Below are 14176 nucleotides of genomic sequence, written 5' to 3'. Positions count from 1 at the left end.
CAGTATGTTCATCTGGATGGGTTATGGAGAGGGACCAAAGTAGTGAGAGCCAGGAAAATCATCCAAACGGAGCCCATAAGCTTTCTGTCCAGCGAGTCATTAGCAGGACTCATGCTGTGATCACCCTCTTCTCACTCCCTGAGGGGTCCAGGGAAAGAGGAAAACTCAGCATGAACACAACCAGAGCTGTGAGACTTTTCTAGGGTTACTCAACATCCCTGAATGCAGAACAGGGAGGCAGTGCCTTCATTTTATCCCAAATTCCAGCTTACACTCCCAGTGATGCCACCAATCCACGCGCCCCTGTGCAGTCCAGCTGGCTATCTAGCAGCCAAATCAACTTTCCCCAGCACATCACCAAGCACAACAGCAGCTCTGAAAGAGTGAGCAGAGAAGCTTCCTTAAACACTGCCTCCACCTAAGTCCACCACCAGCACTTACAGCTCTGCAGCTTATTCCTAAATCCCACTGGATTCTTCCTTCATCTTTGTTCTGCCTCCTGTTCTAGTGCTGCACCCCAGGCCTGCTGCCTTGGAGCTTCCTCCAAATGCTGCATTCATCCATTTTTAAAGGTGACCTTCCAACTTTAAAGGAAGTTAGTAAGCCTCCCTGTCTTCATTTGCCCGCTCCTTCTTTTCAACCTCCTTATTATGAATTAAAAAGGGGTCTGAAAGGTTTCTCTATTAAAAAATAAAATCTTTAGAAAGAACACATGTTTCCAAATCATTTCTCTCTCGGTTTTTGCAGAAGCCTTCTTGAGTGTCACAGTGCTTGTTTGCTTGCTCCAAACTATCGGCTGCCAGCTCTGATGGTGAAACCTGCTTGGGTGTTTGAATTCCTCCCTTCCCCACGGATGCCTGCCATCCCCACCCCACCGCTGGCCTCCCCTCCCTCGTGCTGTTGCTGCTGTTTGGCAAAGCAGTGCCACGAAATGTTCTGGGTGAAAAATAACCTTTGAGGGAGCAGGGGTGGGAGTGGGGTTATTTTTAACTTGGATCATACTAGACACCCGGGTTAGACTGTGGCCTCATAGGCTCTTGTGCTGGTACAAATGAAGAGCAGCAAATAAATAAAGTTCTCTTTATCTCACCTTACTGCCAAAGCTGCATCTTTCAAGCCCTGGGGCCGTATAGTAAGAGAAAGGGAAGGTGTCTCCAGCCCTTAGCAATAATAATATTACTCTTGCCAATGAATTGGTCACAGTAATTAAAAAGGCAGTAACAAAGCAACATGATAGCTTCCTGCTGTTGTGGTACAACATTTTGCTATTTAATCAGAACAGGCAGGACCTGAATTTTTACTGTAACTCAACAGAAATAAAAAAGAACACTATGCTTTTGTAAAATGAAAGCTCAACTTCCAGCCCTTCTCTTACATTATAGAATCAAACCAAAAAAAATACAAAGGCAAAACAACCGACCAGTCTCTTCCACCCTTTTCACTTTTTTGGCTGTGAGTTCTGGTGCTATTCAGACTAGTTATGTTGAATATTTCTTTTTGCCAAGGGACAGGACACCACACACCAGTGCCATGCAGCCACACTCTAGATTTAGTCATCAGCATCAGTGTCCATCCCAGAAACCATAGATATTTTATGTGCTATGGACATCTGGCTGCCAGGAACAAGGCTGAAACCCACAAACTCATTTCATGGTGACCACCGAGTGACCACAATTTAGCAGAAGTGCTTATTCACAGTTGGCTTGTGCCGCACCGAGCCTGAAAGTACCTGGCTCAGTCAGAAAGCAGCCAGCCTTTCTTTCCAAACCATTCAATTACATTTTTCCCCGCTGATCTTTGCCAGACCCAGTGTTAACCCTTCAACCCTGCTTGACCCCAGAGCATACCTTCGACTCATTGTTCTCCATCCAAGTGGCCGTGTTGTTCCCAGCAGCCCTGCTGTGCTCTCACAGGCTCACTAGGACATACCCTTTACTCCTTTAAAGGCCAGCCATCAAGCTGCACAACAAGGGAAGCAGCTACAATTATCTTCTGCTTCCCAAGGAAAAGGCGAGATCTTGAGGAGAAGGTGCTACCAGGTCAAGTTTTAGTACAATAAATAATGGAATGTTTCTGAGCTCACACCCTCAGATTTTACTTAGCTCTGATGCTTGATTTCATCTTTGGGCTATGAATGATTCATGGAGCCTTAAAATATATACAATCTATTTCTCCCAGAACAAAAATCTTTATTCAGGGTGTTGTCAGGGAGCAACACGTGTGATACCTGTACTTGGGCTGGGCTGTCCTTTGAGAAAGGACCCTTGTGGCTCCCCACTTCTTTCCAGACCCAGAAGGTATTCTGAGCTTGAAGCTGAGCTTTGCAGGAGACCCCAGCTCAGTCCCTACCACACAGAGATGTGCTTGCTGCTGAGGGTCTCAGGAATTGCTTTCTTGAATCACACCCAGGACCAGTTGAGAGCCAGGCTCTTCTCATTCATTCCTGGCAGCTAGAGTGTACAAATACCACCAGTGCACTGTGGGGGACTTGAATCATTTATGCAGGATTACAGATGGGAAAGCTGCAGCAGAAACTTACCTCTAGGTCACAGCCTCATCCACTGAGGACTTTACCATCCCAACTTCCAGTTCTCTTCCTTCAGCATTTAATGATTGTGTCTCTTCTCTTGGAAATCCAACACCACCTTCCCACCATCAATATTTGATTCCTACTGTGTGTACAAACACAAACATACACACATCCCTGCACCATCATCAGCAAACATCTACTTACTTCTCCAGAGAAGAATATAATTTCGGGCATTTGCAAGGATGTTATGTCAAAGTAACCTTCTTTCCAGCTGGAGAGATGACCATCCTCTGATTTCTCGTTGGGGAACATAAGCATGGGCCTGGGTAAGATCTAGTGAAAGCTCCGAGCCCATGAGGATCCGTCCTTACTCAGAAGGGAGCACAAGCAAAAGCACAGGCAAGAGATGGAGAGGTCTCAGACAGGGCGGGCTTGGCAGCAAAGTCCTCCATGGCTCGTGTACAGCAAGCTATTGGATGCCTCCCTCCCTGTGCTGGCAGGCCAACAACCCAAGTAGCCAGCAAACATGAGCTTCACAGCTTCACATAAACTAATGGCACAGATATGCCCCCAAAGGTTGAACCATCCCTTCAAGGGATCATCCAGTATATTCCTGTGCAGTCCATTTGTTTTCTGTCATCCTTTCAGGATCAAAGAGACAGCTTTCAGTCTATGCTGTATCTGCGGCTCATGATCACCATTTTTCCTTGCTCTTTGGTGTTTAGTGATCTTCTTCCTTAGAAGGGACATTGTCAATGCTTACCCATTTGGGTGTACCTGACAATATCTTTTACATTCAGGAGTCGTCTTTATTTCCTAAGGGTGACTCTGTTTTTTTGGCAAGAGATATTCTCCTTCCCTTGTAAGACTCCTATTGATATCAATCTGCCCATTTTCTATGAGGCTCAGGCCAACACCACTGAATCCAGGGAAGGAAATTTGGCACAAGATTAGATACTTCACACATTACAGTCATGCAGAGGAGCTTAAGGACCTACACAGAGCAGTGCCCAGCTCCCAGGAGTCTTCTCTGAGATTAACAGGATTAAACTGAACTTTCAGTCTAGTTGTGGGATAGTATTTTCATCCAAGATGCACCATCAGGGACTTTGCTGCTTTCTTCTGAAGTCATGGCTACAGATCTTCTGTTGGGATTGAGTGCCAAGTGTTTCATGTGGTTGTGAAAGAGGCAATCCACCTGACATGCATGCTCTGCTGGCACCAGGCAGAAGGGCGAAGGCACACCAGAGCCTTTTTTGTTTGTTGTTGATGAAAATGAGAGACTGGTGCTACCATCAAGTAGCTACCCTTGCAGTTCTGTGCTCCCGAGCTTTCCAAAGGAGTGAAGAGCCATGCCAAATGCCTCTCACCGCTCTGCCATACCTGCTGGCACCCCGGCTGCACCCCAGCCACCAGCCCTGACCTGGGCAGTCAAACAGAAGCGACGGTGGGGGTTAACCCCAGTCTCCAGCAGCACTTGGCTCTTCTGGTTTTCATCTCTGAAACAGTGCCAGATCTGCAGCATTTCCAGCCAGAGGAGGCCCTGCTAGTTCCTGAGCAGGGACTGACAGTTTCTCACTGATACCATCTAATGCAGTCAGTTATCCTTTATGCATTTAGAGCAGATCCATCAAAGTAATTCCTGCTACAGGTCTGAATTCAGTATATGACACACAATAGCTCCCTAGAAAGAGAAAAGTGACACTTACCTGTCTTTAAGCAAGTTCCTTCTCAGTCGCCTGCACCGTCTGTGCACCGTGAGATGTGATGGCTTTGGGGGACGTGTACCTCTGGAGTTGTTCTAAGAGCGCTGAGCGTATGACTGGAGATTAAACACTCTTAAACTTGCAGCCCCCTCTGGCACCATTTGATGAACAAATATGTCTCAGAAAACACAAAGCAAACCTACCTGCAGCTACATTCAGCAGCCTACGGAGGACTAGACCAGGCACCACCAAGCAAGGAGCGACTGTGCACAGCTGCTCCTGTCGTCCCCGAATACTGCTTGGCATTGATGCAGCAAAACCAAAATGCTCTATTGATCCAGAATATCTCTAAAATTGCCAGGTAACAAGGCCTCATGAGGAAATCTCAGCAGAGATACAAACTCTTTAGCCTGGCAAGATGAGCTCACATTGGTGGTGGTTGAAGTTCACACTGCATTATCACGATGCCACCTTACATCCCTGTTATTGGCACCAGGGCCTGAATCTCCACAGGACCAGGCCCTGAACACATGCAGAACATAAACTTACAAGACCATGTGCTCCTTCTCTCTTGTACCAGATGCTGCAATGCACTCCTTACCAGTATACTCCACAGAGTGCAAACATCCCTCCCTCCTTCTCCCAATTATCTTAATAAACAGCCTGGACACATCTCTGACTCACTTAAGTTAATGATGACCTGGCCATGATTAGCTTATTCAGACATCCTGGCAGTTTACCGAGCCTAATGTGACTCCAGTCTGGCTCTTTCTGACTTTTCTTGAAAGAGGGTGATCTCCATCAGCAGCTGTGCTGCAATCAGTGAATGGAGACCCACACACAGATCAGACACCGGCTGCTCCCAACATTCAGGCTGGAGCCATGAAGGTTACTTGCTCTTGAAAACAAGCTCTTAACTACTCCAACGGCCTGGGGAACAGCAGCTTTTCTTGCCTGCAGACAGACCTGGTGGGGTGGTACCAGTACCAAGATATGAAACAGAAACACGGCCTCAAGGACAACCCCAAATACCAGATTACCGAAGAACATCTTTGCATATGACATTTCTGGCTGCCTGTCTGAAACATTCACTCACCCAACCTGAAAGTAAAAGCAGCACCAGTCAGCCAGTCACACAACATGAATATTTGAAAAAAAACCCTTGGAAGAAAAAGGCCAAATAGTCTGAAATCATAGGCAAAACCTTACAAAAAGTCAACTCATCTGCAGGAATCGGGCACAGGTCACAAATGACTCACTAACAGCAGAGCAAATTATTTAACCAGTGCTTGGAATGAATCCCTCTGCTTTGTAGACAACAACCAAAATTTATTCTTTTTGATTAGTCAGCAGTTACACTCACAAGTTCAAAATTAATATTAAAGTTCAAATGTAATTGTCTTATACTTGCACTCTGCTTTACTGCTGGAGAGACTATCATCTTCACTTAACGAAGGAATCATCCCACATTTATTTACCAGGGCTGGGAGTGTGGGTTGCGATTTTTTCTAGCTCTTCACTTGACATACTCCAAGCTTGAACTCCACCTCAAAGTTCTGTCTGGCAAAAGCTCAGTTAACACTCATGAATTTCTGTACTGATTTTAATAAGAACAGGCACTTACTATTTCTCTGGAAACCAATTACCAAATCCCAACAAGGAAGACAGACAAACAACCCCAAGAACTCTAATAGTGCATCCAAGGAGGTGAAATTTGAACTGAAGAGTGACGTCAAGAACCAGCACAACCAAACTGAACTTCCAGCAGAAGCAAAAATGTATCATATCTGCACCCCTAGGCCCTCTGTGTCTTCCCTACATGTCAGTTCACAAGAAACACAAAGGAAGCCACATTTAGCAAATTAAGTTATTTATATCATCGTGTTTCCTATGCTGTTTTTAAGGGGTCAAGGCAAAGCAGTATCTTTGTGATCCCCCACAGTGTGGACACGGGGTAGCATGTCATAAAGCCTGCAGTGCACCCCTGTGGCACAACAAGCTCAGGCCACCGAAGATGTGGGGCCAGCAGGCTGATGCTCTGTGGCATCAGACCACATGCTGGCACCACCAAGAAGCCTGCCTGTCACAAGGAGAATGGGGGGACATCAGAGAAGCCACAAGAGATACTGGCAAAACACAATGCACCGCAACACCAGAGGAAGATACATCACTTCACCAGGCAAAGCACCTTTTCCAGCTCTGTGTGTGCTGGTCTCCCGTCACACTCTTCACCCTTCAAAATGGCTGTATGCACTCTCCTGCAGCTTGTTAACTTTTCTGCCAATTGATTAGGGTCTGCAGGCATTGGTACATACACAGTTAATGAAGACGCTTTGAGTCATTGCATAAACCCCACCAGAAGAGCTTCAAAACGTTAAGTAAAACTGACGTCATTGATTTCCTGCATGCTTTCTTCCTGCTGCTTCTCCAAACCTGTGATTTTTAGCTTTACTACTGTGTCTAGGCCTCTTTTATCCTCTGCTAACGCCAGGGCTTAACCCTCAGCATCTGCAGCTTGTTCTGGGTACAAATCAGAGCAGAGCAGTGATGCACTGCTGCAGGTTACTGAAACAAAAGTAGCTCTGCCTGGTCCACAGCTCCTGGGACTTCTGCCCCACCATCCCAGCCACAGATATGTGCTGGAAAGGCCAAAGACCTGGTGGCAGGGAAAACTACCACCTTTGAAAAAGCTCCAGCCTATTGAGAAAGAAGAGCTAACTCCTTAAAAGCATGTCTAAATAAACAAAAGAGCAGCAAAACTGTCAAGACTCATCCTGTGCAACTTGGATAAGCAGCTACAGAGACTCAGCACACCCCAGTCATGACCTACAGCGCCACACACATCAAACACTCGCCTGCTGCAAGTCCAAGCCCAAGGTCCCACCGCTCCACGCGTTGTTTCCATCATGCAGAGAGGTATCGTGCCAGAATCATACCATGCCCATCACACTCATTCCAGGTATGAACTAAAAGAAATGTGACTTTGTCTTTTTAGAGTCAAAACATGAGGAAATGAAGCTTCTCTGCTTGTTCACATGCAGGCTCTACACTCTGCAAAAACTGAGAAAGCAGGGTTGTGATTTTCAGGAGAAGCTGATATGTACCACTGCCCACACCCTACCAAACCAGTATCCCAAGCTGCTCCAGTAACAAGCTCTGTAAACAGCTCAAGAGCCATTTGAAGCCAATGCGGGAAGGGAAAGCAGGACAGCAGTATCAACTCATGGTCCAGCTGTCTTGAAGAGCACAAAGCCTTCACATGGGTGAAGGCAACACAGATGCAACAGAGGCAACCAAGAAGCAAGCACAAGGAGAAACAAGTGCCCAACCCCTCTGCAATGCATGTCAGAGACCACAATCATAGGTAAGCTATCTGCTTGGGAACCGGCAGCAGCAAAAACATTGTGGGAGCTCATAGGTAAGGAATCAGTTGCCCTGAAATACAAAGCAAGGTGAACTAAGGTTGACCATACCAGCAGCCCAAGTAATTGGCTAATCAACCCCCTATTTATAATGTTTCTGCACTGTGAAACTTGATAACAGACCCTGAAGTAGTGGGGAGGAAAAAGCAGAAATTCCAACACCCATGTTTTTTTCCCACACCTCAAAAAGCAGAGTGAAATTGGGATGAAATCGAATGCAGCTCAGCTGCGCATCCCATGTGTAAGGTTACATGTCAGAAGAGAACCATTTGTCTCAGGCATTGCAGACATCCTTGGAAAGGTAAAGATCTCAGCCATCAGCTAATCCTGTGAACCACAGCACCTAATCACTTCTAGAAGCACTCTCATTAGAAGAGAATAACATGCAGAAATTCACTCATAGCATCATTTTGAGACATTTGATTGAAAGTCATGCCAGGAAGTTACAGGAACAGAAGGATGATGAAAAACATGTTTCTATTTTGCTCATCGAAACTCTCACCAGGTTTTCTAAAAGGGTTCCAGGACTATCCACCAATCTTTGCTCAAACCCACCCCCAGCCTCATGCTCACAGTCACCTGTAGGTTGGCACAGCAGCTTTAAGTCACATAAATGACATCTCCCATTAACGATATTGAGACACAACCACTAAGACTCATCCTCATGCCGAGCCCTACACACTGCAGAGTGGCTCCTCTCTCCTTAAGAACAACCAACAGTCCTTCCATGAACTGCTGATGAGTAACCCGAGTGCGTCACTTGCTTGTACCCGACGACCTCTACATCACACACATCCTTGCTAGCTTAGTAGGAGGTTAATTGTCCCTGATTAAGGGACACCAGTCCAACACACAACAGTAGAGCAATTTGCATAGCCAAGCAGGGACACATGCAGCACCAGCATGTTCTGAAATGAGCACTGCAGCCAGAACATTTTTTTAGTGTCAAGCTCCCTGAGACATAAGGCTCCTAATAAAACTCCTTCCACCAAGTGTAGAAAATTGCCTTGGCAAATTCTGACACCATCTCCCAGCAGTACTGTCTTGTCCCTGAGAATATGACCATTTTGATCTACAAAAACCAGCAGGTTGTCAACTGAGATCACCAGCAGCTAAGCTCTCAGGCAAGAAAACATCTTTGTACCTGATGAGATAGATTGACAGAAGCAAGAGCTACACCTGAGCAATGTTCACATCACAACTGTAAAACGCACCTCCCGCACCCCCCAAATAAGCAAACAAACCAGGCTCCCCACACATTGACCATCTCAGGAAGAAGTAGACTATAGGATGTGTCATTCTGAACATTTATTTATTTTGTCTTCAAAGAAGAGACCTGATGCAGCTGTTTCGTTAGAAAATAAAGTGTTTATTAAGAAACTAGACATTGAACACCCCTATAGTCTCTGTGAAAAGGGACCGTCCCATTTCCCATTAGCACAGGATGATAGTTATGACAAGATAAGAATGCTCAAAGATGGAGGAATCTCATTGACAGAAAATGAGGTAATGATTTACAATAATTAAAAATAAAATAAAATTAAAAAAAAAAACAAAAACATCCTTAGACTTGCTACTTAAAGCCACCAATCGCAAACAGCCATGACTGGCTTTTGTTTTCAGCAGTGAGGAACCAGAGACTTTAATTGGTGTTAAACAAATGGAGTCATCGATCACAGTGGGGAGAACTGCTTTAAATTATGCCGTACGGTCCAGAGGGTTTCTTCTAAGCAGAGATGGACCTGAGCTGTAAAATTCAACCCTTCCTCTGCTAGGGTGTTTGGGTATAGGCTTCTGGTCCAGGCCCATGGATGTATCTCTACGACTGATACACACAGTTGAGAGCAGAGTCCCCTGAACAGTGCTAGGGAGAGGAGACAGTTCAGACGGACAAGACATCCCCAGGTCAGGTGGGTGACTTCCAGGAGATGGGGAAATTCAGTTCAGACAAGCACCCAGTGATTCACACGCTTGGTGAAGCTCCTCCTCACTCTGTGAATCTGCAGAATTGAGGTGTCAATAACACATGGCCGCAGGTCCTCTCTGGTGGTGCACCTCTTGCATTTCCAGCTCCGATGCGGGCAGGAAACCTTGTTGGGAGTTTTGGTCATGGTTTGTGAAGCTATCCAACCTGAGTCAGGCCTCCTCGTCTTAACGCAGATGCCCCCCTAAGGCATGTCCATTAACTTAAAGCAATCTGCTACTGTTTCTCCTGTACTCTTCTATTGCACTTTTCCTTTTTATGCGAGTGAACGAGGAGAAGAAGCAAGAGAATGGAATATTCCCAGGGACATCCCTATAGGAAAGCTCATAATAAAACCTCCTGGCAATCTCCAGGGCAGCTCATGCAGGTCACCCATAAAGGCAGGATGAAGTAGAACATCCCATTCTGAGGCTTCTGCCCAGTTCTGGCAAAGGGGGACCATGACTCTTTTCAGTGGCAGCAGCCCTTCTGGGCTGGTGATTTAGAGACATCCCTGATGTGATATGGTCATCTCAGGCCACCGAGAAGGCAAGCAAAACTGAGTGGCTGGTGAGTAAGCTCCTGGTTGAATCCTCCTCTGAGAAGAGGATCTGGCCACACCTGAAGCTTTTGGAAGGTGTTTTTTTTCCTCTAGAGAAAACTGCCTTGCTTATAGGTTAACACTGATATGTATGAGCAAATCTGTATTTCCCGTACATGTGATGTCCAGAAAGTCCAAGGAAAGCCCTTGGAAGTTGCTGCGAGGGCTGCTGGCTTCTCTTGAGGATAGGATCAAAGGGTTTACTTTTTCATCTGAGAGGCTTTGGATGAAGTACGACAAAAGTGGGATGGGAGAGGGGGAGAGAATACAAATATTGGCCAGAGAACAGGATCGATATTCCTGTTTATGCCAGAGAAGAAGCAACAGAATACTTATTTTTCCTCCCCTTCAGTCAGTCTGCCTCAAACTGATGTTTCTGGGTATGTGACTGGGTTACAATCAATCTCTAGCTGGGTGGGAATACAGGGGAGAGCTAAAGAGGGCTGGAAAAGGCCCAGGAACTGGGACCTGAGTGCGTCTGATATGCTTTTCCATTTTGCTTACTGCCCTAGTCCTGGCAAGGACACAGACCCTCCTGCCATATGGATTCTCCATCCATGCAGGAAGTCCAGGCAACTCCTCAGATAAAGCTCATCACTCAAGCAGCAGGGAGAGACCAGAGTACAACAACAATATAGCCAGATCCAACAAGCTGCTCTAACACAGACAGACAGACAGACAAAAAAAGCCTCCTAGAATATGTGCACTTCAGAGATAACCGCATTCTTTTCCTGTCAGAGAAGTAAGATTTTTTTTTTCTTTCCGTTATTATTCCTTCCAACATTATTTTCTGTGCAAGAACTGGGAGCAAGGCTGCCTTTGTTCTTACCAAAAGTCTTCATTCTGCTTTAGCTTCTTCCAGGCTCCCCGCCTCAGCCCGCTCTGGGAGACCTCCCATGGCGATGCCACGGAAGAGGTGGTGGCAGCGTTCACTGGGTGTAGCGAAGACACAAGCTTACAAGGAAAACTCCAAGCAGGGAGGACATGACTAAAGATGTCAGTTTGGTTGGCTTGGTTGGTTTTGTTTTGTGTTTTATTTTAAAGCAAAAGTACAATTATTTACTGTGTTATTAGGATGACTCCTTTCAATTGGGTTTTAATTCTCTTTATTTGCTCTCATTGCTGCTGTCGTGCCTTGCAGGAATATTTAACGAACACAGCGACCATTGGAGGAAAAGAACAACCCTGTTATCTGGTGACAGAAAACCACAGTTTCAGTTGGCTTTAACGTGTGTACAGGCAGGGCTGTAGAGTCCTATTAGGAGGAGACCTCAATCCATACAGACCACGCTTACTGCTTCCCACCATTTTGAGGGCACAGCCTATAAACTTGACATCAGAACAGGGACTTTTAAGGAGTTTTTAAAAGCCATGACGTCCTTTGCTGAAATAAACACTGACATCCTCAACATAAATGCCTTGGTTAAGAGGTTTGGAATGTCCGGGGAGGCTTATTGGATTCAACATAATTTCTCTGAAACCTAAAGGGGAAAAAAAAACAGAAAAAAGAAAAAAGCAAAATAAAGTAAACAAAAAAACAAAAAAGAGCAAAACTAGAAAAAAAGAGAGAGATATCGACACACATGTAATTATTAAAAAAGAACCAAATGAATAACCAGCAAACGGCTGCCGTTAAATTAAAGCCAAAATACCCTCTCTGGGCAGGGCTACCTCGGTCTGTCTTTCCATGAAGAACAGGCAATTACTTCTTATGGTGAGTGTGGGCACACGTGCTCTGAGGACAAGTGGCATGCAAGCAGTCTGAACAGAGAACTGGGAACAACTCTCTTCTAGAGGTTCCCACTACTCAGGGGCAGAAAAGTCCTAACTCCTACCTATCCCATCTTTCCCCTAGGCAGGGAGTGAGGAAAATGGAGAATCCTTTCTATGCCTGCTTTTCTCTCATGATCTATTTAGTGCGGCTTAACAGTTCTGAAGCCAAAGAGCACCATTACAAGGCTGGGGAGACCTGACTCTTATAACCCTATAGACCTCCTTAGCCCCAGCTGTCCCATCTACACAAAAACCTGCACACTAGAGGCATCTTCTCCTTACACAACCCCACCACTTTAATTTGAAGGTTTAGGATTTGCCAGAAATACTGGCCAGATGAAAAAGAAAAAGAAGTGGAGCAGAGAGAGAACAGGCATGCTCCTTCCTTCAGTCCCTATGAACTTACTGGGCAAACAGAACATTTTCAAGGGCTGTATTAACCATCTCTTCATAATGCTCCTGCCTTAGGATGCCCCAGGCAGGGAAATCCATTACTAGCATGTTTCTATTACAGAAATTATTAGATGTTTATTACTGTTAAAGATGAACATTATTCTCTGAAGCTAAATAAATGCAAATATTCAGGACTTGTCAGGGAATAATGCTCTGGACTGGAGGGAGCAAGCCTGTTCTGGAGCACTGGGTGGGAGCTTCAGGAGGGAATCCTTCTGCTGAGACGTCCAGTCCCACAGCCCTCTCCCCAAGGTCTGAGTGGAGGAGAGCACGTTCTGTTTCACTGTTAGGACACAGCCTGATGTTTAGCCTATTTTTCCCTTCTTCCTGACTGGAACCCCTGTTTTCTATCATCTTTTGTGCTAAGTGCTGCAAGTTCTTGTAGAAAAGACCCAAGCATTTGTCTTCAGGTGGCAGCTAATAATTTTTTACATTACTTTCTCAGATACCTGTTTGTAACAAAATTTCTACAACTGAGGCCATCCCAATGGACTGGAAAGAGGCATGGCAGGAATAGGCTTTAATCCTTGAAAGTAGCTGCTAAGACTGCAATGAAGTTGCTCTTAGCTCAGATCAAGTACGTGGACATAAAAGGCTTCTAAGCCAGCTTACCAAATCCCCTGAGTTGCCAGGACCAAGACATGCGTGGCAGGATCCTGATGACTGCTCTAATCTGTCCGAAATTCTCATGAGTTTGAAGAGTTTTTTCCAGAAAAATTACTGGGATGTCTTGGCTATACAATTACTCTAAGGTCTGGAAAATGCTCCTGCTCCTCATACAGCCACAGGATCCACAACCAGCCTGGTAAGTTACCCCAAGTCTGGCACCGCTAGAGAAGCACAGAGCAGCTTGGATGCCCTTGTGAATTGATCTCAATAGGAAAGGTGCTTTCCACTAAAGTAGGAACAGAAAGTTTCTCACACCGTATCTACAACAGCCAGAATATTTTTTTCCTACTTCTTCTGTTTTTTTCTTTTGTATCTATATGTCTTTCTTCTCTGCACTATCTTGTTCTATCTGCTGATCAAGCGCATGCCTCTATTGATGAAACTGAGGATGCAGACAAAAGCTGTTTGTTTGGTTTGGAACTGTTTAAACTTGTTTGGGGGAAACTATCTGTTATTCTCAGTGGCCCTGAAGAGCTGATCCACATGGGAGAGTAAGCCAGACTCAGCTTTGGTTGATGTGTCACTAACAAAATTCATAGGCAAATTCCAAGTGTTGAAATATCATTAGTAGTGAGAAAGAGCCTAGCTCAACTCTCAGAGCCAAAGCAGAGCTTAAAGTGCTGATGCTTGGAAAAGTCAATGTAAACTAAGTCCATTTCTTATCAGAGTCACTGGGAGACAAATAAACATGGCATCCCTGAATGTCACTATTTATCGTGTTTTGTTTTTCATAATATAAATATATTTTATGGCCACCAAAGGATAGCTGGGAAAGTCTATACTCAACAATACCAAGTATCTCCAAGGAGTACTCCTGTCTGCTTTATTTTCTTTGCAGTTCTTAGCTCTGCTAAATTAAGGCAATTCCACTTCTGCCGGACCACATCCAACAGACCTAAAAACCCACTGGGGACATGCAGCCTCAGCAAAGGGACATGTGAAAGATCAGCAAGACTTAAGGCTGGGGATGCTACGGGCTTTGCTCTTTGTCGTCAGTGCTATGCTGTGAATCCCAGCTGCAGGTATCTCCAGTGACAGCAGTCTTTGCAGAATGGGACT

At 45.3% G+C, this 14176-nt stretch overlaps 1 protein-coding gene across 3 annotated transcripts in view; it reads right to left on the bottom strand.

The window, feature by feature from the left end:
• NTRK3 (neurotrophic receptor tyrosine kinase 3) overlaps positions 1 to 14176 on the bottom strand; it is a 234413-nt gene that overhangs the window by 74027 nt on the left and 146210 nt on the right. The window contains exon 13 of one of the 3 annotated variants that reach the window (XM_075431341.1): positions 8980 to 11703. The exons of the other annotated variants lie outside the window; for them this stretch is intronic. Coding sequence (XP_075287456.1) covers positions 11585 to 11703 — 119 coding nt within the window. The 3' untranslated portion in view covers positions 8980 to 11584. Of the gene's footprint in view, positions 1 to 8979; positions 11704 to 14176 lie in introns of those variants that run through there. 3 annotated transcript variants of the gene reach the window in all.

The sequence above is a fragment of the Opisthocomus hoazin genome, chromosome 10 (assembly GCF_030867145.1).
Source record: "Opisthocomus hoazin isolate bOpiHoa1 chromosome 10, bOpiHoa1.hap1, whole genome shotgun sequence".
Lineage (NCBI taxonomy): Eukaryota > Metazoa > Chordata > Aves > Opisthocomiformes > Opisthocomidae > Opisthocomus > Opisthocomus hoazin.
This window is presented reverse-complemented; position numbering and strand designations above follow the sequence as displayed.